The following is a 24,741-nucleotide window of genomic DNA, read 5'->3' as shown; positions in this document are numbered from 1 at the left end:
CTATAAAGGGCTATTTGGTAGACAACAAACTTCTCTGATTAAACTTGTTTTGGGTCAGTGGAAGTGATGCAGTCACTGAGAGCATTTCTTTGAAGGGATTTTATGTACGAATAGCTGAAAGGCCTTATTGGAGAAATATTACAGTAGAATATCGATGGTGTGATTCCAGTTGATACGAATTTCGGCATGATACGAATTCGTTAAAATGTGCTGGCAAGAGTGCATTGTATGCAGTAGGCAAAATCCAGATGTTACGAACAACCCCCGCCCCACTGGAGATGATACGAACGTGCAAGCCGCAACCGCACCCTCGAGCACTAAGTACTTGCTGCCCGTGCATCGATGACACCAGAATCGCAAGTAGTGAGTGGTGGCACGCAGCCTGTACATTGCACACATCATGATCGCCAGTCGCGCGGTACGCATCTTGAGCACTGAGCGACCGTGCTTTGCCAACGCCACGGTTGACAGTTGTGCAGTGAGCTGTGGCGCATGGTTGTAAGTTAGCCCCATCAGCTGAAAACAGATTTGTGTAAATTTTGGATACAAATTTTGTGCGTTTAGATGATACAGGTATTTTTCGTGACCCTGTAAGGTTCGTATGCTCAGCAAACTCCCGAATATCCCGATTTCCTGAGCGAGGTTTGCTCGGTTGTCGATCTGAAGGTTCATGGACTAGAATGAAGCACGACCCATTGGAGGTCGAACAAAAAATGACGTATGAATAGAAGTGTGAAGGTTGGGGGCATAGATGGCCTTTTAATAGCCTGTGCAGCTTGACATGCAATAGGTGGAAGAATTGTCAAGTGGATGTTAGAACTTGTGGAAAAGACAGTCTAGAAATTGTACTATGGTTTGGTAAGTTCACAAGTTGAGTGTTATGTTTTAGTTCAGGAAAGCTTATATGGTAGGAATATACTACGCCAGTAAGTCTTGCTCTGTGGTCTTTTACTGCTTCTGCATGCGTATTCCAGTTTGGGCTGAACAAATGGTGAATAGGCCAGGGAGGGCTTTATATGCCTTACACAGAACATTGCAATCACAATCGGAAGAAAAGCCCATGGTGAGAATTGCGGGGATATGGTTTCATGAACTAAATCATTTTACACAAACTATAAAATTTTAAAGCACTGATTATGCTTTAGCTTAAAAATTAAAAGCCATGCATTCAAACTTGTTTGAACCATTCAAGGGACACTGAGGACAACTTCATCTAATTTTTGTTCTTAGTAAAAATTTATTCTGTGGCTCTTTCTGGATATGTCAATATTTGTCTTGGATCAATAGGCACATTTATTGGTAAGGAAATTGCATTTATATATTTTTTTCTGCCACTCGATTGAAACTTTTGAGGTCTACACTGAAAGGGCCCCATGGTTACCGTTTTGAAGTGAATGGTGGTGTAGCCTAGCCTCTAGGATCCGCGCCCAAAATACTGTATCAGTGCACTGCAGTTTACTTTCGAAATTGGCTGGTGGTGACAACTTATGTATTTGGTTTCTTGGCTTCTTCTAGCTTATAAAAGTCCTGTTTTCAGTGAAAGCAGCGTGTTTGTCATTAGAACGAGGTACTCTGTCAATACAGGCCAGCTTCAGTTTGTCCTCAGTGTTCCTTTTAAACTCAGCCCAACTTTTAATTTGGTAGGAAAGGTAGAATGTATTTCGCTAAAACGTTCTTGGTCATCGTCTTGTTTTGTTTTGTACTTGACTGTAACTGCATTGTCAACCTCAAGTGGTAAAAATTAATTCAAGGGCCTCCATTATGCTTTCTCCCATATTCGAACTGCAGCTTTGGAATGTTAAACCCTACATACCATACCATACCACCATACTGTAACGTACCATACCATACCACTGCATTGCCACTGCTATTCAGATTTGCTATTGTGGAATGTAAGAGAAAACATCTGCCTTGACTGGTGCTGAACACATCCATCATCTTTTCTGAATCATACCTTCACACACAGCGTGCAACTTGCACAAACATTGTTTATTTTATCCTTTGCATCAGTGGCTAAATGTGTAAATTTCCTGCACCACTGGGTTTGCACTGCTTCAAGAACTGAGCTTCTACTACATCTTGTACATTGCTGCTTACACGTTGAGTAGACCAAAGTGCCTTGTGCCCTGGTGCTGTTTTAGCTATGCTGCCCTTGCACCATTAAAAACTGTCATCACCATGTTCAGTCGTGAGTGAACCATTTGTGTACGTCTGGCAGTAAGTAGCAGCTCGGGGTCTGTTTTGTGTAAATTTGTCAAAATGCGAAAGGGCGTGCAAACATTCTCTCTGCTCCTTCCAGGCCGAGGCAATTCACATGGCCAAACAACGGCAGCAACAGCATCATCATCAAGAGCGGCACGAAGATGACCGAGAAGTGGAAGAGTTGCTCAGCTACATCAATGGTACCGACAGTGGTGGCAGTCGAAAAGAATCCGCACAAGTCACAATGGATGCCAGTGTTACTAGTACAACTTCCTCGCCAGGAGCCAAAGGCACAGTGACCAAACGACACAAACGTAGAACCAAAAGGGTATGTTAAAATGAAGAGTTCAGTCATTCTGTTGGTGTTTGTAGCAGGTGACCTTGTTGAATCTGAGCCATGTTGCTGGAACAATTTACCGCGGGGTAAATTTTGCTGAGTTTGAAGTGAGGATGCAGTGTCAGCAACTATGCAGTTTTATTCTGTACTCAGTGAAAACTCACAGCGCCAATATGGCATTATTGTGAGGGATACAAGGCTTCATAAAAGAAATCCTCAGTGCTTCGTCTTCACATCACTTGGCAGTGAATTCCATTCCTTGATGGATTGTTCAAAAAAAGAATGCTGGAAGATATTTGTCCTTGAGCTGTACGGTTGCAGTTTGTAACTATGATTGATTCGTGAAGGTACTATCGCGATGGAAAAAAACTCGAACAACGCAGCGCCTATGGGTTCCGCTGTTCAAATTTTGCTTTATCGCCCTTTTACGTTGGTGGTGAGAAAAAGATGCTAAAGTTGCCCTGGGATGTATCATGGATGACTCTAGCGTCTTTTTGCTATCACCGAAGTAGAAGTGTAATGAAAAGAAATGCTAACGGTAGAGTGCCTAGGCTCCGCTTTGTTCGCATTTCTTTCCATCTCCCGTGTACATAATATGGTGGGTGCAAATACGATGAGAATGAAACTCCTGTTCGATCGTAATAGATTGAGTAGAAGAGCTTAGACGGAGAGCTGTGCGGCGCTCTCTCATTGGAACCCAGCCTAGTTCTTTTTTCACACTGCTTGTGCTAAGATCATAAGAGTCCAAGGAAAAATCCCACGGCAGCAGATTGGATATGTTCAGGCATGTGCACATGAATATTGTAAACCAGATCCCACAAAGGACAAGCGTATTCCAAAATGGGCCTGATGCATGTTTTATACGCCTCATCTCACCTCATTATGTTAGGTATCTCTAGTTGTCTCCAGCCTGCCCTGTTCATGGCGGTGAACATGGCTGTTCTTGCCAAAGCAAGGGACATGATAAATTCACATTTGTTCATATCTTTGTGTTGTGCTTAAAAAGAAAATCCACCAGTGCGTACTCTTGCTTACTCGGCAAGAGTTGAGCTCAGCTGAGCCTGCTTACCATTCGCCAATCATTTTTATATCACTGTGCATATCACTGTGCAATAACTGGCTGCATAATGATTTAACAGTGCCACCTCGCAACTAAATGTTGTATAAAGCATTCTCTCTCATTAAGTGAATGCGGCACCATCTCAGATTAAGGGGACGAAGAATGTGGCGGCACCATTATTTTTGAGCAGACTTGCAGCAGCATCTCATGCTAAGCAGGCTAAACCAAATAGGCTGATGTATGCTGCGATGCTAAAACGTCCTAGAAGCAGCTGTCTCTCTAGAATGATGTGTGTCACAGCCACTGTGTCTGCCGAAGCGTTGACGGCAGTTGTTGCTGCTGCAAAAGAAACCCTCCCCCTGCCCCACACCGCTTCCTCACTTAATAACTGCTAGGTTACCATGCTAAGAAGTATTGGGCAAAAAGTAACTAACAAAATAGCAAAAAAAGTGGCATTTTTTCGTAATGTACTTAAACCTACACCACATAAAAAAGGATGCATGCAAAGCCTTTAGTTACTCTGTGCTCAATACGTTGCATGAAGTTGTTAAGTAGAACAATGCAAGCTGCCAATAAAGCGCCAGGTCAAAAACTTTCAGCGCCATTTCGTGCTAGGCAGAATAAACCATGTGGAGTAGCGTGTGCTTTGGCATAAAATATCCCAGCAACAGCTTTCGCTGTAAAACGAGTGGTGCATCGTCTTTAGCTTTGGCTCATATTGCCCTTTTCTATGGCAGCGTCCATGCATTCTTTGACATTAAGCAACTGCCTTTTTAATACCAGGTTGTCACTCTAGTCTTCACATTTGTAAGGGTATCACATTTTTTTTTTTAGATATTGAGAACCACTATACATAGTGTTTTTCCTCCTTTTTGGGCTTTCTTCATTTCAGAGAGATGACCTAGACAAGGTTAATAAAGCAATAGAAATAAAGGTGCATAGTGCCCCGGTTATATCAAGGCTAGTAGAGGTGGATGCTGAGGAATCGAAGGTAAGCATGCAATCCATGTGTTATAGACACACCTGCGAAGGAATGTTTTGCACACACTGTACAAATTTCTTGGGCTTTATTCCGACTAAAAATTAAACCTTGAATTGATTCCTTGCACATAGCGCAGTAGCGGCTTTCTTGCACCCTGCACTTTATTGGTCATGTCACTTTCACACCATCAGCGTCACTGAACTGTTATATGTGTGCATCACTTAGTTGCAGCTTGTGGAGCTGCCTGGAGCCTGCCTCTTCAATGTTTATTTGTACTGGTGTTTAGCTAAAACTGGTCACATGGTTCTTGTGGAGAGTAGCATCACACTTCATGTGGGACTTAAGGATGGTAAAATTCAGTGCCAAGTCTTCGTGGTGAAATAGTGAGTGCAGAAAGAGGCCCAGACTTATTGTTCCCTCCTATACAAATGGTGGAGTGCTTAAAATTATTAACTAAAGTGGTATTTGTCCTTGGATGTGTTTGTCAAGCTCCTCAAGCTTGCTTATCATGCACTGTCCTGCAGCTCAGTCGTTTTGGATTTCCATAGAGCTTGTGCAGAAAATGGCACAACATTATGGCTTCCTACTGTTTCATTGCGACATTTTCTGCTGGCCAGCCTGTATAAAAATGAAAACCAAGTGAGCTAGCGCAAGTCTTGTGCTATTGCCATGTTTTTCTGCTAGCTGCCACAGTAGCTTAATGGCTATAGCGCACTGGTATTGAGCTCAAGATCATAGCTTTGGCCCCAGCCATATTTTGAGAGAGACAAAATGTAAAATAATCTCATATAGATGCTAAGCACACATTAAGAGCATTGGGAAATTAAAGATCATCGAGAGCCCTTTGCTGTGGCCCACAAAATGCATAAACACATTTTCTGACCGTTGGAAAATATGTACAATATGAAGATCCAGCCGTTTGTGAAATTGCCTGCTGCAAGTTTTTTGAGATGATCTGCATCATTACAGTTATTGGAGATCCAATATTGCTCCTGAGTATTTCCTTGTCTTTTGATTTCACCTCTTCGTCTTTAATGTGATGAAGGCTATGTATTGTCACCAGCATTACGCAGTATTTGTAAGGCTCTGCCCAGTGATGTAATTAGTTATGACCAGCTTAGGCATGCAATTCGCCAGCTTTTGCTGCTGCTCTACCGGCATTGTCATCTGCCATTTGTGGCACTGTCGTATGCTGAACAGATCCATCCAGCTAAGAGGGCAGGAGCTGGTATCTCTCTCTCTCTCTGCTGTGATGTGATGTCAGTGGAAATGACAAGCAAGGTGAAAAAGAGGGTTGGATCTGAAATAGCATTGGAAATGGAAAGCAGATTTCGAATCCAAGAGTGTAAGTGTTCCACTGTACATGGGGCAAAGTATATTTGGCACAGGTGTTAATAAATATGTTGCCTAATGATTGGGAAGGTTTACTCACCATAGTCATAGTGCTTCAGGGTCCCTGTAATTTATGATTTCATATGCTCAGGAAAGCTGTATTCAAACTACTTAGATATGTTGATCTGTAGAGTTTTTCTAAAGTGCATTTCTTGCACAGAGTAATCTACAGACCTTTCATTTTGGACTCTAGTTTCGTTCTTCCCTTCAGTATTCATTGTTCAAGGCTCAAAATATGATATAGTTTGTTGATCGGAGTTAAACATCCCAAAGCGACTGGTGCTATAAGGGACGCTCAAAATAAGAGAGAGTCAAGTAGAAATAAGATTTCAGTTTGTAGGACTAGTGCTTAGTAATTGTGCTTTAAATTGCGCTTTACTTCTGGGTACAGTTGTTGCATTTTTCTGAGGAAAAACAAATTGATCTTGTCATGCTGCTCCCTGGTTCCATGTTCTGCTGCTTTGCAGCCTTGCTTGTATGTAAGAACACAACATCCCATCGTGTGGGTGATTGGCAAATTGTTGAAAAATATTTTTCAGGTCCCGTCGTCACCAAAGGCAGTGGTGAACCGCAAGGAAGCTCGCAAAGAAAATGGTGTCCGGTTGAGTAAGTGCCCTAAAAGCAATGGCGCAAGCACAAATGGCAGTAGCTGCATTGCCAGCATTCACGAGCTGAATGAGGAGTGTCCCCCTCCGGAAGTATCCTTGTGCAACAGGGTCACTTCCAGCACAATGATAAGCACACTGTCCAACAGCAGAGTGCCAGCAACCGCAATCTCGGGTAATGTGTTCATCATTGGTAGACCAACTTTACCTTCAGGTAAGTGTACAGAAGAACTTAGCTATCATACTCTTTCTTCTCCCAAAATAGCAAGGGAGTAATTAGAATCCACTCAAACAGACACTCAGCTATTTAAGAAATGCCTTGTAGCTGCATGGCTCTATTTGGGTGGGTTTTAATTATCCCATTACAATGCTTGACCCTTGAGGCACATTTTTGTAAATGTGATGCTTGTGTGGGATGTGAAATAAGTGCCTCCAGGTTTCATTCAAATCCTGTGAACCATGTACAAAATGAATAGAGCATGGAGAACTTTTTACAGTAGATTGTGTTTGTAAGAGTGCTTATATATATTCTAAATATTTGCTGGATTGTTCTGCACTAGAACTTTTTACAGTAGATTGTGTTTGTAAGAGTGAATGTATATATATATTCTAAATATTTGCTGGATTGTCCTGCACTAGTCCGTTTGTAAATTTTTCACATTTCAACCTTTTGACCTTCCTTTTTTTTGTGTTGTTTCGTGTGATGCCTGTTTGCATTGGTCTTTTGAATAGTGTACTGTTTTGTCTTTGATTAAGTCATGGACAAAACAACTTACGTAACCTGTGTGCCGTGACAGAAACTGGGAGTATGCTGGACGAAGAGACTGTGTCAAAAATGACGATAGGAGATGTGGAGCTATCAGTGACGTCAACTACGTTGTCCGCAAGCAATGTTCTAAAGACAGTGCGCCAGGACCGACAAGCAAGCATGCCTGAAGCTTCATCAAGTTGTAACCATCGTCAGAGCAGTGCTAGAGATCATCTTTCAGAGGCCAAAAAACAGCTATGCATCGCACATCACCTCAATGGCACACAGGTCAGTCATTAAAATGCTCTTTGGCATTTACATAAAAGATACAAAATGTGTGTTGCTTTGTAAAGAACTTTACAGTGTTCGCAAGCAGATTTCAGCATTTGAATATGTGCAGCTTTTGTCAAAAGGAATGAGCCCAAGGGGTCTGCTTGTTGTGAGTGCTGTTGTGAGGCTCTCGTAGCAGCAGTGGAAGTCCTAATTTTCTGAGGGGTGAGGACAACGGTTCTTCTCACCTGCAAGAGATTTGGAATGGAATGCTGGCGATGCATAGTGAGCCATGCATTTTGGCCCAGAAGCAAAGCTCTTGAGCTCCAGACTTTTGACCAAGGTTGGGCATGTGGAGGCATGGACAGAAGTAAACAGAGCATGAAAGGAGTGGTCAAACAGCATAGCTGTGCCTTCTGGCTGGCCTGGGAAGAAATGCAGTGTGCTGTACTGCATGCCTTGATTTCACTTACCTAATTGCTATGGTACTTTATCGAATGGCAACAGCTTTGTGAGTGCTGGGGTTGCTTTTTGTGAGGATACTTGGCACCATTTCATGTGCTATTTTTGCAGTCTTGGCATGCTAAGCAGATATTTCTTGCGTTTAACTTTACCGTCTTTCCTTTCTTCACTAGTCACCCAGACCAAGATTTCGTATTCACTTTTCATTTAGCCTGTTTAAAACGTTTGGCATACAACTGCATTGTTGGCTTTTGTTTCATGGCGTTGCTGTCTTTTTGTTATGTAACGCAACAGTTTGAAGTGTATGTAGAATGGAAAGCATGAAGTGATTAGTAAGCCAGGGGCTGTTTCAACATGTCTTTGAACTTTTTTTTTTCTTGAAATCTTTTGTAGTCTTTTTTTTTTTTTTGCTAGCTGTGTAAAATTTTGCACTGGTACTCAGACGCACACATTGCGACTTCTGCGAAGCCTGTCTTTCAGGGAGCTCTAATGATGCAGTTTAAAAGTGCAGCTGCTTGCCCTGAAAAAAAAAAAAAAAAAAAAAATTAGTGCTAGTCATGCATAGGGTTACTTAATGCAAAGATGTGTGCAGCTTTGATGCACGAAAATTCACAAATATGTTCAGAGAGGCTGGCAAGATAGATTGTTGGGCATTTGTGATAGCTTGCAATTTTCTACTCATTTCACTCTTTTTTTTCATTTGCACCTTACAATTGCACTGCACAATCAAAGGTAAAGGCAAAGTCAATTAACCAACTCAACCTTGCAACTAGTGGCTTACCAAGTGTCTTGCACACGCTGAAGGACAAAAGCAATCAATGGCCAACATTGGCAGCACCCCCTGGTCATGTGTACATACAAACTGGCTCACAAAAGCGGTACCAAGCACTGTCACAAAAGGTGCCATCAGCCTGCACAAAGCCCATGATGTCGCCATTTTAAAAAGTTTTGCATCACTCACAAGGCCAAAATGAAGGAAAGCTGTACACTTGAAGGGTCACTAGAAGCTGGAGGCACGCATGTCCATGCCACAATTTATATTTCGCCTCTGCCTAGCTAAATGTCACTGGTACACAATTACATGATCACTTTAATGCTTCATATCTGTCCTTGTCTGTGTACATCTTTCATCAAAAGTTTATGGGGGCAACTTCCTTGAAGAAATTTCTTTGCATCCAAAGCCTATGGCTTGAAAATCATTGGTACAGTGTAATTTGCACAGCAACAGCTATACTGCATATATGAATATGTATTGAAAGATACATTGAAAGATCCAGGATTCAGTGAAAGGTGGCAGTGAAATTAATTTTTTTTTTTTGTTAATATATTGCCTTCCTTAAAACTTTTGACTGTGGGTGTACACACTTTATTTGCGCCCATTTTGTGCTCTTACATGTAACAGATTGTCTTGAATGAATGTTGTTGCTGTAATGTACATGTGTATGCAATATTTTTTGTGATAATTTTGGCATTAGTGCTCAAAACAAGTGCGTAATGACCACCTCATGCTGAGCTTAGGCATGTTTTGGTCCAATAGGGATTCTTGGATGAGTATGTAATGCATTTGGGGATGAGTTGCACTTATGAACTTTTTGTTGTTGTTTGCTGAGTCAGGACGCCAAATGCATGCCAAATGCTTTTTTTTTTTTCCAAATGGAATAATGCATAACATGAAGTAGCTGCTATATAGGCATACACAGAAAGTAGTAGGGGCTTGTGGAACCATTGGGGCAGAAGTCCTCATTATGGGGTTGACATTTGTAGTAGCTTCACTCACTCTCTGTCTGGCTTGTCCATGAAGGTAGCACTAAATGTACAGTTCTGTCTACTTTTTGGGTGAGTGTATGAGCGTGCAGTGGGGCTCCATGCACTGCCAATGCAGCCAACATGAGAGTACAGTGAGGCAAAGTAGGTTACAGCGCTGAGGTACTACAGTGTTTAGGTATGCAAAAGCATGCACTGCTGAAAAAACAAACTTTGTTCACTGTAAAACTTAGGTAACCAGCTTTTTTTTTTCCCCCCCGTATGAAGTGTCAAAGGCTGGTTGGTTTGGCGTTCATTAACTGCAACATACCCACTCCTGCTGTAGCCACTGGAAGTGCTCTCCAAAGAGCATCTTCCATTCTTTTCAGATGATTGAACAGTCCACCATTTTTAATTGGCAGTTACTGATCCAAGTTGCCCTCTAAGGGTAATTCTTTTTTGCACATAGGTCAGCAATACACCATCTGTCATTGCCAGAGCGCCCAACATGGCTAGGTTACAAAGTTAACATGCAAATGAAGAGTTTCTTAAGGCTTGCAGCATTTTACTACACTTTATATGGAGCTGGTCACACTGCATAAAATGTCTCCCTTTTTGCTTCATGATCTGATATTACAATGTGTACACTGGGTGATAAGAGCAGTGGTAGTGAAATGCCACCTAACTGGATGAAAGTGAATCAGCAGCTAATATAAACTGCTTGCAATCCCCTTTGCTTAGCTTCTCCAGTTACGAGTTGGTGTGTGTGACAGGTCTCTTGCAAACCATTTTGGGGCCCAGAAGAGGCACAATCCAAGCCAAATAAAGAAAGGTCAAAATAAGTATGCCATTGTTTCCAATGGTGTGGAGCTCAAAATTGGCAAAAAGAAAACTTAAATTTTCTTTGCATGCAGAAAGCTTCCTTCCGCCTCTCTCTATTATAGAGCGGGGTACTTTGCAGACCATGAAATCTCTTGCTATGAAGTTGTGCCAGCTAGTCTAACATTCGGAGGTTGTGGCCTCGGATCTCATCAACAGCATGTGGTTGTTTTTTCTTCTGCTTTCTAATCAGTTATCTTTCAGTGAAAAAATGGTTACCCTATTAATATCTCATTGGTTAAGCTTGCAAATTATTAAAAGAAGAGTAACCTTCCCCTGTGCTGTTTGTTTCGGTGACTGTTGGCTTCCCTACTCTATCTTGCCCGTGTAGGTATAAGTCGCTCTTGTTTTCATATCGATGCAAAGGACCTGAAGCTGGCCCTTTACCTTTTCTCCGTAGCTCAGCCTCAGCTTCAAGTCTTTGTTGCTTTCATACTGGTGGCATGTGTTAATGGATTGGTATACGCAGCGTTGTTGCAGTTTCATTTGTTGCTGTTCTGAACGTTCTCATGGCCCATGAGCCCAATTTTGCAGCAGTGGAAAATCTGCAATGGTGACAGTAAATGTGTAAGAGAAAGCTGTGACTAAGGCCTCCATTGCAGTTCATGGGTTGCACAAATAGTTATTATTAATAGTTATTCAAGGAATAATGTAGTGTTTGATTCTGATCTTATCATAGGCAGCAAACCAGCTTGCACAAGTAAGCTAAACTGGGCTAGATGGAGCAATTGCATCTTCGAAATACGTAGCGCGAAAAACAAGACACAGACAAGGTGAAGAGCGCTCGTGTCCTGTCTTCACCTTGTCTGTGTCTTGTTTTTCGCCCTACGTATTTCGAAGATGAAACCAGCTTGCAAGTGCGAAGCTTCTTTCCCAGTAGGAATATGTTTTGCAATGAACAGTGCTGGCTTCGTTACAGTTGACGACCAAAAATTCGGACGCCTGATTTTTTGGACCTGCTTGATTATTAATGCAAGAGCATTATATGTCTCTGTTGCGTCAGCAAAAAGTGTCTGCAATTTTGTCCGCATGATTACGTCATTCTCTGAAGATAAATAGGTGAAAGTGTGATCGTGACAGATAGTGTGTGATAAAATGTTGCCATTGGAAAAATTTGGTTGATGAGGTGTAATTATATGTAATTAGGTAATTAATTAAACGAGAAATAAACTTAGATGTCAAATTAGCCATGGTCGCCTATATATTATGCGTACGTTTTGCTTTGCATTGCTCCATTGTGGTTCGCCGCAGCGATCTAAAAAAATAAAAGAAGAACAAACAAAAATAAAATTAAAAGAGACAAATAAGAAATAACGAAAAGAATAACCAATAAAAAGCAGGAAGAAAAAGATGATGGAGAGGCATTCGCATATCCAGTCTTAAGCAGACTTAAATGCAATCCTGTGATTTTTCAGACTTTTTCGCTGCACCGCGACGTGGCCCATAGAGCCAATGTATAAGAGGGCCTGAAATTTCGGATGCACCGCAACTGACTGTTCGATTTTTCGGACCTCGTTCGCACTCGCCGCCAATATCCAAGCCGGCATATAATTTGTACAGTGGAACCTCCTTAATTCAAACTGCAGGAGAGATTGAAAACTTGATCAAACAAATTGAAATTCAAGCTTAAAGGGGGCCTCTTAAATTGCTGGGCTGAAATTCTGCGCAAGTCGGCACATAGTGCTCGTGTGGTTTCAAATTCATACTGCTTGAACGTCTTCTGCCGCATGAACTTGAACAGTAGTCAGAGTTTGCTGAACTCATCTGTGCCGAGTCTTTCATCCCAAATATGGGAAGAGGTAGCAGCAAAGCACGTGGGAGGCGTATGGCTTCACAGAGACGGCGAGCGTGGAAGGAAATGGTGGTGCATTTCAAATGCTTTGCTTCAGCTGTTTCTCGGTTCTTATTGTTTCGCCACCTTCGCGTTCTTGTTCTGGGCCCGTCATACTGTGGGCGCAGCACAGTTGCCGCAGCGGCGTGTTCGCTTTCTCGTCTAGACTTAGTCCCAACCCGTGTGTTCATGGAGGGTATGCCAAGGGTAGCACAGCCAGGCCAAGCTCATGAAAGCGATCGCCGCCTGTCATCTGTGCACATGACACGCGGCGAAATTTAGTCACGAGGAGCTTCAGAGTGTGTGCAATAAAACTGACCCCTTCCTTCGGCATACTGGCAATAAAGTCGTGATAGTTTTTGGTGAAATTTGGTTTTGTAGACTGCCCGTTTTTTCAGTCATTTTCGCAGTCCCTAGAGAGTCCAGAAAATTGTTCGTCAACTGTATATGCCCAAGATCTGTAGCTGGCGACACAAAATGCCGCACTTTGTGTGGCCCCATAAATAGGCAGGTGGAGTAAGTTTCAAAGGGAATGGTTGTAATTGTCTTCCACCTGAGCAAAGCCACATGTGGCTTGTAGCTTTCTCAGATTTCATTTTTGAAGAGGAATTCTTCCTGGTTTGGGGAATTACCTTCTGTTCTCGTAACAGTCCTTTCAGAACATAATGCAGCATAGAGTGGATTTGCCTCTATTGATATTGGCATTAACCCTTTCAGTGAGAATTTAGCATTGCCCACATTTTTCTTTTAAGTGGACAGTATTTCAGAGCCTAACGAATCCTTACCAAATGCTACAATTCTTTTCCTCCTGCCACAGACTGCTTCCAAAAACAAGAAGTCCAGGAAAAAAAAGAATTCATCAGCTGATGTCACTTCTCCAGGTTAGTGTACTTGTTTAAAATATGTGCAAGCTATACGGGGCTTTTGCACCTTACGTAGTTGTTTGGGAAAGTTTGTTTGGATGGCATTAGCCAACTTCTGAAAGATATGTGAATGGCTTGCTGTTTCATTGAATATGTGTGCTTCTTCCAAAGCATCAGAAGTATTTCACCAGAAGCATTGTTTCTGAAGCACTGTTTCTGTCTCAAGTACACAACAAATGGGGAGGTAATTGTTAGGGGCTTAACTTTTGGACTGCACTGATGAAATGAAGTGCTTGAGAGTTGATTGTATAGTCCCATTAGGCTGTAGCCTTTGAATATGCTTGCATGTGCACCAGCTTGTGCTCTAAAATTTAATATTCAGGCTACACTGATGCAAACAGCAGCTTATTTGCCGTTCTGTGCAGTGCTTCAGAAATCACGACGGAATGAAGTGATTTATGTCCTGTAATTTTGCAGATGAAGTGTTCCTGCCCAAGGACATAGATTTGGAAAATGGAGACTTGGATGAATTGGAACGAGAAGTGGAAGCCTTTAAAAGGCAAGTCATTTTAAACTACATTGTTAAACCTTTGAACTTCAGTGCCTTGAAGAAATATTTATCATGCTTAACATTTCGAACGAAGGTGCAGCATGTCTGCCTCTAACATTTCGAATGAATGTGCAGTGTGTCTACCTTTTGCAATTTGTTCTCAGAAGTGCAAGAGAGAGCAGCATGACATGATAACCGACTGTGTGTCAATGTAGCAAGAAGGTGTGTTGAGGTAAATGACTGCTGTGTAGCATTTAGGAGCAGTGACGGAGAGAATGTAACAGTGCTTAAGACGGGACAAAGGGAACAAGACGCACACTTGCGTTGAATACAATCAACAGAGGAGCGCAGGCAAAAATGAAAGGATAGTGCCCGATGTTAAAGAAATTAATTTCAGAAGAAGGTTGATGCGGGCTGGTTGGTACATATTGACTAAGAGGGTGTAACAGTGCTTAAGACAGGATGAAGGGAATGAGTGTGTCCCATTCCTTTCTCTCGTGCTGTTACATCCTTTCTGTCGGTATGTACTGACCAGCCCACATGAGCCCTCTTCTAGGAGCTGGGGTTTGCTGAATGCCTAGGACACATGCTCCTTTGCAGGCCAGTTCACTGATCGCTCTGAGCTCATTTGTTAGTGGAGGAGGAACCAGTATATTTCGGTCGCACCTAGAGCGTCAATGACTTGAGGCACTAAAGCTAAAAGCTAGTAGGTTGTCTTGCTGGGGTGACGCAAGCAAGGCACGCCAGGATGGAGGTGCAGAGTTGGAGAAATGGTGGCATCTGGTATGGCGATGGGAGAGCGTTGGGACCATGGCTTGAGGGTGGCATACAGGGAAGTGCAGCTGCAGCAGGTGTAGCTTCGCGGGGACAAGGAGAGTGTTGAATTTAATCTGCGTAAGGCCCTCTGAGGATTCCTGGTTGCAAAAGCAGACAAAATTGGTGAGCTGTCAGAGGATAGTATTTTTTTTTTCAATGTGCTTGCCCTTTCACATGCACTCTGAAACTTAACAATACTTCGAGAACCTTCTAGCTGTCTTGCACATTGCTGTGTTCTCACACTGCGGCTAGCATTCAGTGACAGCTGCTTAAACTGTGGATCCTCCATCTTCAGTGCAGTCCTTGCATCTGTTTTTGTTTACTGCAACCTACTACTACCTTGCAGTTTGATCAGTTTGTAACAAAGTAAAACATTTTTATGTGTGATGCGAACCTGTTTTTGACTAATTGCGATTACAGGGGTTTTCATAAAAGGCATAAACAGGCATATGGCAACAAGGCAGGGTGCTTCCACAGTTTGTGTTTGGGTGTCTTCGCTTGGGAGTGCAAAGGGTGTGACCGTTTGTATGCTCCAATGCTATTGATTACAATTGTAAATAATACACAGAATGGGCTGGCTAGGCACTAAAGGATAGGCGAAATCTTCAAGGCAAAGCGCTGCACAAAGGAGGACTTCTGGCTCTTTGGTAGGAGTAGGGGTGCGGCTACAGCAGCTTGTGTGCACCAAGGAAGGCGGGAGTTTATCTAGGGTCAACCTGCTCAAGGCACTATCTGAGACTGAAGAACTCCTGGCCATATATTCACTCTCATCATCATCATCAGCCTCACTACGCCCACTGCAGGGCAAAGGCCCCAAGTCTCTCCAATCAACCCTGTCCTTTGCCAGTTGCAGCCACCGTATCCCCACAAACTTCTTGATCTCATTCGCCCACCTAACTTTCTGCTGCCTCCTGCTATGCTTACCTTCTCTTGGAATCTACTCCGTTGCCCTTAAAGGTGCACTGAAGAGGATTCTGAACTTGTCTTTTTGCCGCGGGAACTCGATCTACACGTTCCTAGCATTCTTAGAAACTGCAACTTATTGCCCTGTATGGCCGATTTCCCTAATTAAATCGTATTAACGTCCGGCTCCCGCCCTTTTTTTTCAATTCTGCCTCGTACGATGGGCGGAGTCGACCAACGCGTGAAGTTCCTTTCAGCCAGCTCCGTGGAGGCTTTGCTTTCGCTTTATTTTGTTTTTTAGGTTTCCATGAATAAATAGTTTCATTCGCAGATAATATAGCCGCAAAATAAGCCCGCAGAAATAAAAATACGCCCGGACTATTTGCTACTACGGACTACTACGTATTACACCGCCGATGGCAGAGCGGCAAGCCGCCATGGGACTGGGTGAGAGGCACTCCACGCGTTGGTCGACTCCGCCCACCGTACGAGGCAGAATTAAAAAAAATGGGCGGGAGCCGGCCGTTAATTCGATTTAATTTGGGAAATCGGCCATACAGGGCAATAAGTCGCAGTTTCTAAGGATGCTACGAACGTGTAGATCGAGTTCCCGCGGCAAAAAGACAAGTTCAGATTCCTCTTCAGTGCACCTTTAAGGACCAGCGGTTATCTTGCCTTCGTATTACATGCCCTGCCCAAACCCATTTCTGCCTCTTGATTTTGACTAGGATGTCATTAACCGGCGTTTGTTCCTTCACCCACTCTGCCTGCTTCCGATCTCTTAACGTTACACCTATCACTATAGTCGTGTGATTACTTTGTGCTTGGTGAATGACAGCCTGGAGATTCAAGGAAACCTTGGAAGCATTATTTTCCAAACTCTTGCTTTTCATGTTTTTCATGCTAAGCATGTTGAAAACATGCTTTGCATGTTTTTTCGCATACTTTTGTTATGTCATTCACTTGTGCTGCCAGGTATAACAATATGTCTCAAGGGGGGGTCGGGGCTGAATAGCCATTTGAACTGCTGCAGCAATTTTTATGAAACACTCATAGATGATGTAACCTTATGCCATTAGAGCTTAACTAAAATTTCGATATTTTGTCTTGCCTCTTAAAAAAGTGATGCACAGCATAATGAGCTACTGAGTGTGTCAATTTAGTAAAGCTTTCATTTTAAAAATACTTTTTTTTTTTTTTTTTTGCATAGATTGCCCCAGGGAAGCCCATTGTACAGGCTAAGAGATTGCTGTTCAATTAATTTTTTTTTAATTGAACCACTTGGAAGCCCCTATTCATGTGTTTACCATTACTGCTATTTAAGTATTCAGATTGTTTTTTTTTTTTACAGCAAGACCAAAAATTGGGACCATAAGTACATGGTATTATTCCTCACAAAAATTAAGGTCCAGAACTGACCTTGAAAGCAATTCCAGGCACCACAGCATGAAAATGATAGCCTTCATAAATGCACATTTTGGCTCAGAAGTGAAAACTGGAAAAAAAAAAAAAAGTTCTAAGATTGCAGGAGCTTTTGTTTTATTTCAAAGGCTTTTTTTTTGTGTGTGTGTGTGTCGCCGGTGTAGCTGAGTGGTTATGGCCGAGTGGTTTTGTCAGCTGGACCGAAATACATGGATTCGATCCCGACTGCTGTGGATGCATTTCGATGGAGGTGAAATGCTATATGCCTGTGTACTGTGTCATGTCAGTGCAGTTAAAGAACCCGAGGGGGTCGAAATTATCCAGAGCCCTCCACTATGGCGTCCCTCATAGCCTAAGTAACTTTCGAACATTAAACCCCATAAATATAACAAAAAATTCTTAAAGTATTATAGACACCATTTTTGCTTGCGTGTTTTCTTCTTTCAAATGATGCGTTAGATATTAATATAGATGGATCACCACGTGGTATTCGCCTAGGACCTCTAAATAATTTGATTGAATTTCTTCTTGACGAAACCAATGTAGTTGATCTTTAGGTCACGTAAAGCACTGAACAACTGCAAAAGAAACTCTGATACGTTATTAGTTGTCATTCAAGCTCTTGAAGCAGGCTGGTTTAAGTGTTGTAGTTAATTAAAACTACATATCAGCATTTATATTGCAGTTTTTTTCATGCCTCATGTGATCTAAAGGCCAACTGCACGTCACAGCCATCGTTCAGTTCATGAAACTGAAACAGCGTTGAGAAAAAATTCAGTTATAAATTATTTAGCTGTTGGAGGCGAATACCACGCTGTGATGCATGTATTCTAATGTCTAATGCATCAGTTGAAAGAAGAAAATAAGCAACTGAAGATTGGTGTTTATATTCCTTTAATGCAAATCCCGTCTTGTGTAGGTAGGACCTGTTTGTTAATTGTGATGATGCTCGGTAGTAATTGCTCATAATTTTAGTCTTATTTTGTTTGTTTTGAACTAGTTAGTGGCATTGTTCATGCTCGGAAACGTTTGGAAATGAACTGAATAATGGCAACCAGCGTAGACAGCAGTAAAAGCAAGAACCGGCTAACAAGTCTGTTAATCAGTCCCAAAAACTCCTCTGATGCATTTTTGCCAGTTGCAGCATTAATTTTGTTTTGCCTGCCAGTCACGGCTCTCAAGGCTAGGCTTTGGTCTTGTTTTCTATACAGTTCTGCTGCAGTCTGTCCAGAAGACTCGAATAAGCTAGGAAGTGCAAAAACAAAACTGCAGTATAACTTTCCCCACTGTGGCACACATTGCAAATGTTTTAGAGCACTGCCGCTGACACTTTGCTTGCCATTGTTGTGAGCAAACTTGGAAGATAGATTCTTTGTTAGTGGAACCCAGTAAAACTAGAGTCCAGAAATTCTTATCTTTTTTGTATCAAAATCACAATTTCTTCCCCATAGCCACCCTAATGCGTGAAAGTTCTGCATCTTTTTGTGTCTTTTGTAAGGCAACACCAGCTACCATCAGCACCTCGCGATGCATATGCTGGGCTAAATACTTGCTCCAAAATTTGGTGTTGAGAGTGCCTCATCCTGCAATGCAAGTTGCATTAGGGTCATTCCATACCAAATGCACTGGAGTGTGTGCTCGGCCCTCTCAGATTTCATTTTAAAGATTTATGGCTTTTTATTGAGCTGTCAGATGCAATTTCTCTTAATATACCTCGGTGAAAAAAATCTTCCCGTCATTTGAGAGCTCTTTGAATTTTCCAGGCTAATGCAAAACTAGGTCTCCATAAAAAAAATTTACAAAAAAAAAGTTATTTCTCGCTTGCACTTTAAATTTTTTCCTGACAATGTATATGAGTTGTACATTTTTATCATGTATCAAAAAATTGCCACTGAAAAGTTTTTGTTTTGTTTTTTAGTTCTTTTTTTTTTAGCTTAAGGAACATCATTTTTAATCTAAAAAAAAAAATCCGTGCCAAATTCATGAGCAATATACGATCTTTATTGGGCTCGCCATGACTTTTACTACTTGTAAAAAATTTTTACACTAAAGTAGAACTGGATGAAGTTCAGAAAAAAATGACAAAGTTGCAAAAGTCTGCCTTGTGCTGCGTATTCAAATGAATATTTAATACTAAAGTGCTTACACCGTTATAACGTAAGTGGTGCTGGTGCTTGGCTGCTGACCCGAAATATGCAGGTGCGATACTTGCCTCGGTGGTCACATTTTGATGGAGGCGAAATACTAGAAGCCTGTGTACTGTACGATGTCAGTGCACTTTAAAGAAGCCCAGGTGGTTGAAATCTCCGGAGCCCTTCACTATGGTGTCCCTGAGTTACTTGGGAAGCTAAACCCTCATAAACCGTGAACCGAACTAAAGTGCTCATCGCAGAAATGCAAAATACATATCAGCTGATAGCCTGTTTCATTGGGATTTTGTTCAGCAATTTTTATCTTGGTCTTTTCTTGTTTTAATCAAGAAAAAATTTTTTGAAATTGAACGCCGCAGCACTGGCGATGGTTGCCCTGTACTGTATAACTCAATGCAGATTACAGCCTCGGCGCTGCTCAAATTGCTCTTCTTCCATGCACTCCTGTGTTCAGGTACTGCTCATCTGCTTTTAGCGAAGCTGGCATCATCGCTTCTAGCATGCGGTGTTTACAAGAGCAGTGCTATGCGAGGATGGAAGCAAGCGACTTGAGGGGGCATCCACAGCAGCAAATATGATCGCCTCAGGAGACTGGAGTCTTACCGCCCCGCCCCTCTGCTTTCTCTTGCTTTTACCAAGCTCTCTGCCAGAGTTGACATATTTCGCCAGGCTTCAGAGTTCTGTAATGTCAGCAGACCTTATCGCAAATATAGAATACAGCATTATGTTAACCACGGATGCATTCAGCGCATTAAGACGTGGTTTTGAGCATACTAACAAAAACATTTTGACTCTTCATCAGCTTCAGTTGCAGGTTAGACTCTGAGGTGGCTGCATTAAATATGAGGGTTTATAATGCGAAGAAAACGCGAGTTGATGTAACGTCTTCCAGAACATTTATTATGAGAATTCATGTTTTACAGAAACAGTAAATTGAAAGAATTGCAGCTGCGTCTTCAGTCGATCTTGCTTCATACTGTAATCGCACTAAAATGGATGCTTTACCAACTGCGAAGTGCGTCGACTCGGGCAGAAGGGCTGGGGGAAACAAGGAAGCAGAGGGTAGCGGTGGCAAGACTCCGGTCTCCCGAGGCGATCATATTAACTGCTGTGGATGCCCTTTGAATCACTCGATTTTATCCTCACATAGCACTGCTCTCGTAAATACAGCACATGATAAGCGATGATGCCAGCTTCGCTCAAAGTGGGTGAGCAGCGCCGAGGCTGTGTTCTGCAGTGAAGCAACAGTACAGGGCAACCATGACCGGTGGTGTGGCGCTCAACTTCAGAAATTTTTTTTCTCAGCTAAAATAAAGATCTCAATAAAAATTGTTGAGCAAAATTACAATAAAATGAGCACCTCAGTATGAAATTTTTTTCCGAATACTCAGCACAGCGCACTTTTTTGCAACTTCAAGATTTTCTTTTTCTTTTTTTTCTGAACGTTTTTCAGTTCAACTTTGGTGTAAACATTTTTTCCAAGTAGTACATGTTAGGTGAGCCAATTAAAAATCATATTGCTCATGAATTTCATGTGGAGTATTTTTTAAGAAGCTCAAAAAAACTGTGTTGGTAATTTCTTAATGCTTGATTAAAAAGTACAACTCATATACTTTGGTCATTAAAAAATTGAAGCGCAAAAAGGAAATAAACATTGTTTGTTTTGTAAACCTTGTTTTGCACTAGTCTGGGAATTCGAATTCAGAGCTGTCACATGACGGGAATTTTTTTTTTCACAAGACATATTAAGGGAAATTGCATTTGAGAGTTAAATAGAAAGCCATAAATTTTTTAAAAGAAATTGGAAAGGGTCAAGCATAAACTCTGGTGTGTTTTGGCATGGAATGACCCGTTAAAAGCAATGTAAAGTCCATTTAAGCACTTGCTAAATGCTAAAAGTGGGCACACCTGTTTCTCTATACCTTAATGCTGGAAATAATGATGAGTGAGCATGATAGGAATTGCATGGTGACGAAAGTATGAAACTAGAAACAAATGCAATCTACAGTAATCTTTTTGTGCCATTGTAATCTCAGCACATGCCATCAGGGCTGTCTCATTACTTCTATGGTTGGATATACGTGTTTTGAGTTTATGCACGCAGACATTCAAAGATGCTGGTGCATGCTGCGTTATGAAAACTACCACTAACTACCACTAACTTTTGAATTATTGGCTTCAGGAACAAAGTGTCAGTTCAGAAGTAGTAGATCATCTTCAAAAAAACTTCCAAGTAAGACCGGTGCTGCTTCAGCATCGGCCCCGCCGCGGTGGCTCAGTGGTTACGGCGCTCGGCTGCTGATCCGAAAGACGCGGGTTCGATTCCGGCCGTGGCGGCTGAATTTCGATGGAGGCAAAATTCTAGAGGCCTGTGTACTGTGTGATGTCAGTGCACTTTAAAGAACCCGTGGTGGTCGAAATTTCCGGAGCCCTTCACTACAGCATCCCTCATAGCCTGAGTCGCTTTGGGACGTTAAACCCCAATAAACAAAACAAACAGACAAACAAATGGTGTCAAAAACATGATAATGTGTGATAACTGATAATAACTATCACATAAAGGGGCGATGAGAGCAGGATGTAAGGTATTTCTGAGTGTTTGTTTTATAAACCAACACTTCGTGCTTAGTAAGCAGCCAGAGAGCATAGTCAGAGCCATGCCATCACCTACAACTGATATAGTAAAAAAATTTTTCTGTTCTGAGCTACTTTTCTATATAAGGGGTTGTACTGTACTTAGTCTGGCTTAGTCACACCTCTGTTAGCAGTGGTCTATTGTGATTAGTGACACCTTCTGCATGGTTTTGTTGCTGCTTAAAGCTAACAGCATTCCTGTTTCGTTTGCTTCAGCATTATCATCGGTTTTCCTTAGTTGTGGTCAGGTCTATCAACCTCGGAAGTGCAACATTGCAGAATCCTGGGCAAAAAACGAGTCTGCGATTGGCATCACATAAGCATCTTGTTGATTTGCATTAGACTGGCACCATGTGCCTCAAGTGTATGGCTAGCAGCATTTTTCTACGGCAAGTTAGCAAGCGGAGCAAAATATTAGCATAATGAATGCATAAATGGGGGCTGTGTATGCGCATAATGATCAGTGCCCCATGTAATGTCGCATTGCCTTACACAAATGGAGTTTTGTATTCAAAATATTTAATTCATTCAGGCTTTAAAAAACAAATAACTGACCACTGATTTCTAAATTAATAGTTGCCACTTTGAGCCTTTGGTCCACACTCTGAATGCTAACAATCAGTGACAGAAAGCTAACATCACATAGAAGTACAGACATTTTTTTGTTTACACTTGCTATGTGATGGTCACACCCTGCTAGCTATTGCCTAGAAAGACCCATAACTGCATGCGAGGGACACTACAGGGTGGTGCTTTGACTGAATGGCGCAGTGTAGAGAGGGCTGCAGGCCGATATGTTTAATGAAACAAGTTTATTCCCCAAATATGCACACTAAAAGGGTATTTTACCAAAGACTGCTGGTTTGTGTAGGTTTGAGCTAAAAGCATTTTCTTCGATTGTTATGGTATTGTCATCGGCGGCAGCCATCCGATAACAGATAATACAAGTTCGCTTTCTGGCAATTAGTTCAGTACCTAATTTATTTAGAAATTTGTAGCTTGCCATTAGTAAAATGCATACTGTGTCTATATTTTAGGAAAGGGAATTGTCTGCACTGCAGAGCTAGGAATTGTGGCTTTTTCATGCGCCACACCGAATCCATGAAGCAGAGGAGTGCATTCAGCCATGCCTACAAGCGCACATCATCCAGCATCGCATATGCCACATGCTGTCGCCGTGCTGATGCTCCACAGCCGCACTGGATGTCGCGGTGGTGCGTGCTACAGGAAAGAACAGTCTGTATTCAAGCACTGGGGAGTTGTTGTGGCTTGCTGGTAAAACTCCCAGGAAGGCCATTAAACTGCACACGACTGGCATGGTCACAGGCAGCAGAGAGAAGAGCTGGGATGCAGGCACTTCTATGCGCTGCACTCTCTGCCAGCAGTTGAGAGGAGGGGCTCTCTATAGGGGCGAGGGAATGCTTGGAGAGCCACTAGCACCATCTCCTTCTATGCAGTCCACCACAGGTGGGGCAAGGGGGTGAAGGCAGTGTTATATGTTGCAGTTGCATAAAAAGGACCTTTTCATAAATTATCAGCAATTAAGCTTGTGCTACCTATATTACCAGTATTGAATGGTTGGAGCTCTTCTTATAGTATTTAAAGGGGACTTTCGCATGGTCCAAGGGACTTCTTAAATGGGCACGGGCTGTGTACTGAATTTCATAGCTTTTTCGATTCGAACATGTGTAGTGTGTTCTTGAGCTGCTTAATTTAGTATTGAATGCTTAGCAAATGTACTTCCATTGATAATGACTTTGTGGGATTTAACGTCCCGAAGCCACTCTGGCTATGAGGGACGCCATAGTGAAGGGCTCTGCGAATTTCGACCACCTGGGGTTCTTTAACGTGCACTGACATCGCACAGTACATGGACCCCTAGCATTTTGCCTCCATCGAATTGCAATCGCCGCGGCCGGGATCAAACCCGCTTCTTTCAAATCGGCAGCCGAGCACCATAGCCACCGAGCCGCTGCGACAGCTCCATTGGCAATGAAGTTATGCTGAGGAGCTGAGTGTGATGACTGCACATCTTTAATTAGAAAAAAAATTGATTTTGCTGTGGTGTGAAGTCCCATCAGGTAACCAAATACCAAATGCACACATGAAAATAAAAATGAACGCTGCCTCTGCACTTTTCTTTACCCCCCCCTCATTTGTGCATACTGTGCAGTATCTTACAAGTTTACATTTTTTTTTCTTTCTGTTCCTGATAGGTTTTGCTACAATTCTGTGCCGGTGGCCAACAAGGAGAAAGTGCACGTCAACTTGAAGGACATTCTGCTGCGACGAAAGCAGACCTCAGCTACAGTGATGCCTGCGGGATTGTTGCAAAGGACATAATGCTGCGCTGACTTGTCTTGTCGTCGTGGGATTTTTTGTCACAACCAAATGTTAGGGACCTCGGAGGTTGAAAAAGCAAATATGAAACAGTTGTGCTCTGTTGAGGACATTGTTGTGTTATGAACGACCCCGTTTGTTTAAAACTGAAAAGCAAAAAATTAAACTCTCAGAGCTGTAGAATGCTGTCGTCACATTTCTCGCATGCCTTACTGCCACGTGCTGGTGGTGCTGACATCGCTTGCAGCAATGGCTCATCGAAGTAAAAAGGTTGTTTACTGGGCAAAGCTTGCAGCAGCAGCGCTTACAATGACGATTCTTGTTTGTCGAAATGTAAGCTGTGGCTTTCAGCTGGTAGCTGTTTAACACATGTCGTCGAGAGCTAATGCGATCTGGAGTGGTCAGCGTGATACCAAAGAAAGGAGGCACAGCTGTCTGATATTTCAGTGACACGAGGAGCCACCAGCACATCTGTGGTTCATATCTGGCTACTGTGTAGAATCCGGCTGCGCCGCGTATGACCAGCAGCACTGCGAGTGCGCTGTGATAAAA

At 42.3% G+C, this 24,741-nt stretch overlaps 1 protein-coding gene across 7 annotated transcripts in view; it reads left to right on the top strand.

Moving 5' to 3' along the window:
* Positions 1-24,372, top strand: part of LOC149350847 (uncharacterized) — a 145,012-nt gene extending 120,640 nt beyond the window's left edge. For 4 of the 7 annotated variants that reach the window (XM_089580040.1, XM_089580036.1, XM_089580038.1 and 1 more), the window contains 7 exons: positions 2,300-2,530; positions 4,492-4,590; positions 6,513-6,792; positions 7,376-7,614; positions 13,329-13,392; positions 13,852-13,933; positions 24,066-24,372. In XM_089580040.1, coding sequence (XP_089436166.1) covers positions 2,300-2,530; positions 4,492-4,590; positions 6,513-6,792; positions 7,376-7,614; positions 13,329-13,392; positions 13,852-13,933; positions 24,066-24,192 — 1,122 coding nt within the window. In that variant the 3' untranslated portion in view covers positions 24,193-24,372. The remainder of the gene's footprint in view (positions 1-2,299; positions 2,531-4,491; positions 4,591-6,512; positions 6,793-7,375; positions 7,615-13,328; positions 13,393-13,851; positions 13,934-24,065) is intronic. The other 3 variants (XM_089580037.1, XM_089580039.1, XM_089580035.1) reach the window with 3 other exon arrangements.
* The last annotated feature ends 369 nt before the right edge of the window (positions 24,373-24,741 follow it).

Source organism: Amblyomma mixtum, chromosome 3 (genome assembly GCF_055824585.1).
Source record: "Amblyomma mixtum isolate Tamu chromosome 3, ASM5582458v1, whole genome shotgun sequence".
In the NCBI taxonomy this organism is placed as follows: Eukaryota; Metazoa; Arthropoda; class Arachnida; order Ixodida; family Ixodidae; genus Amblyomma; species Amblyomma mixtum.
Note: the sequence above shows the minus strand (reverse complement) of the source record. Positions and strands in the feature narration are given on the sequence as shown.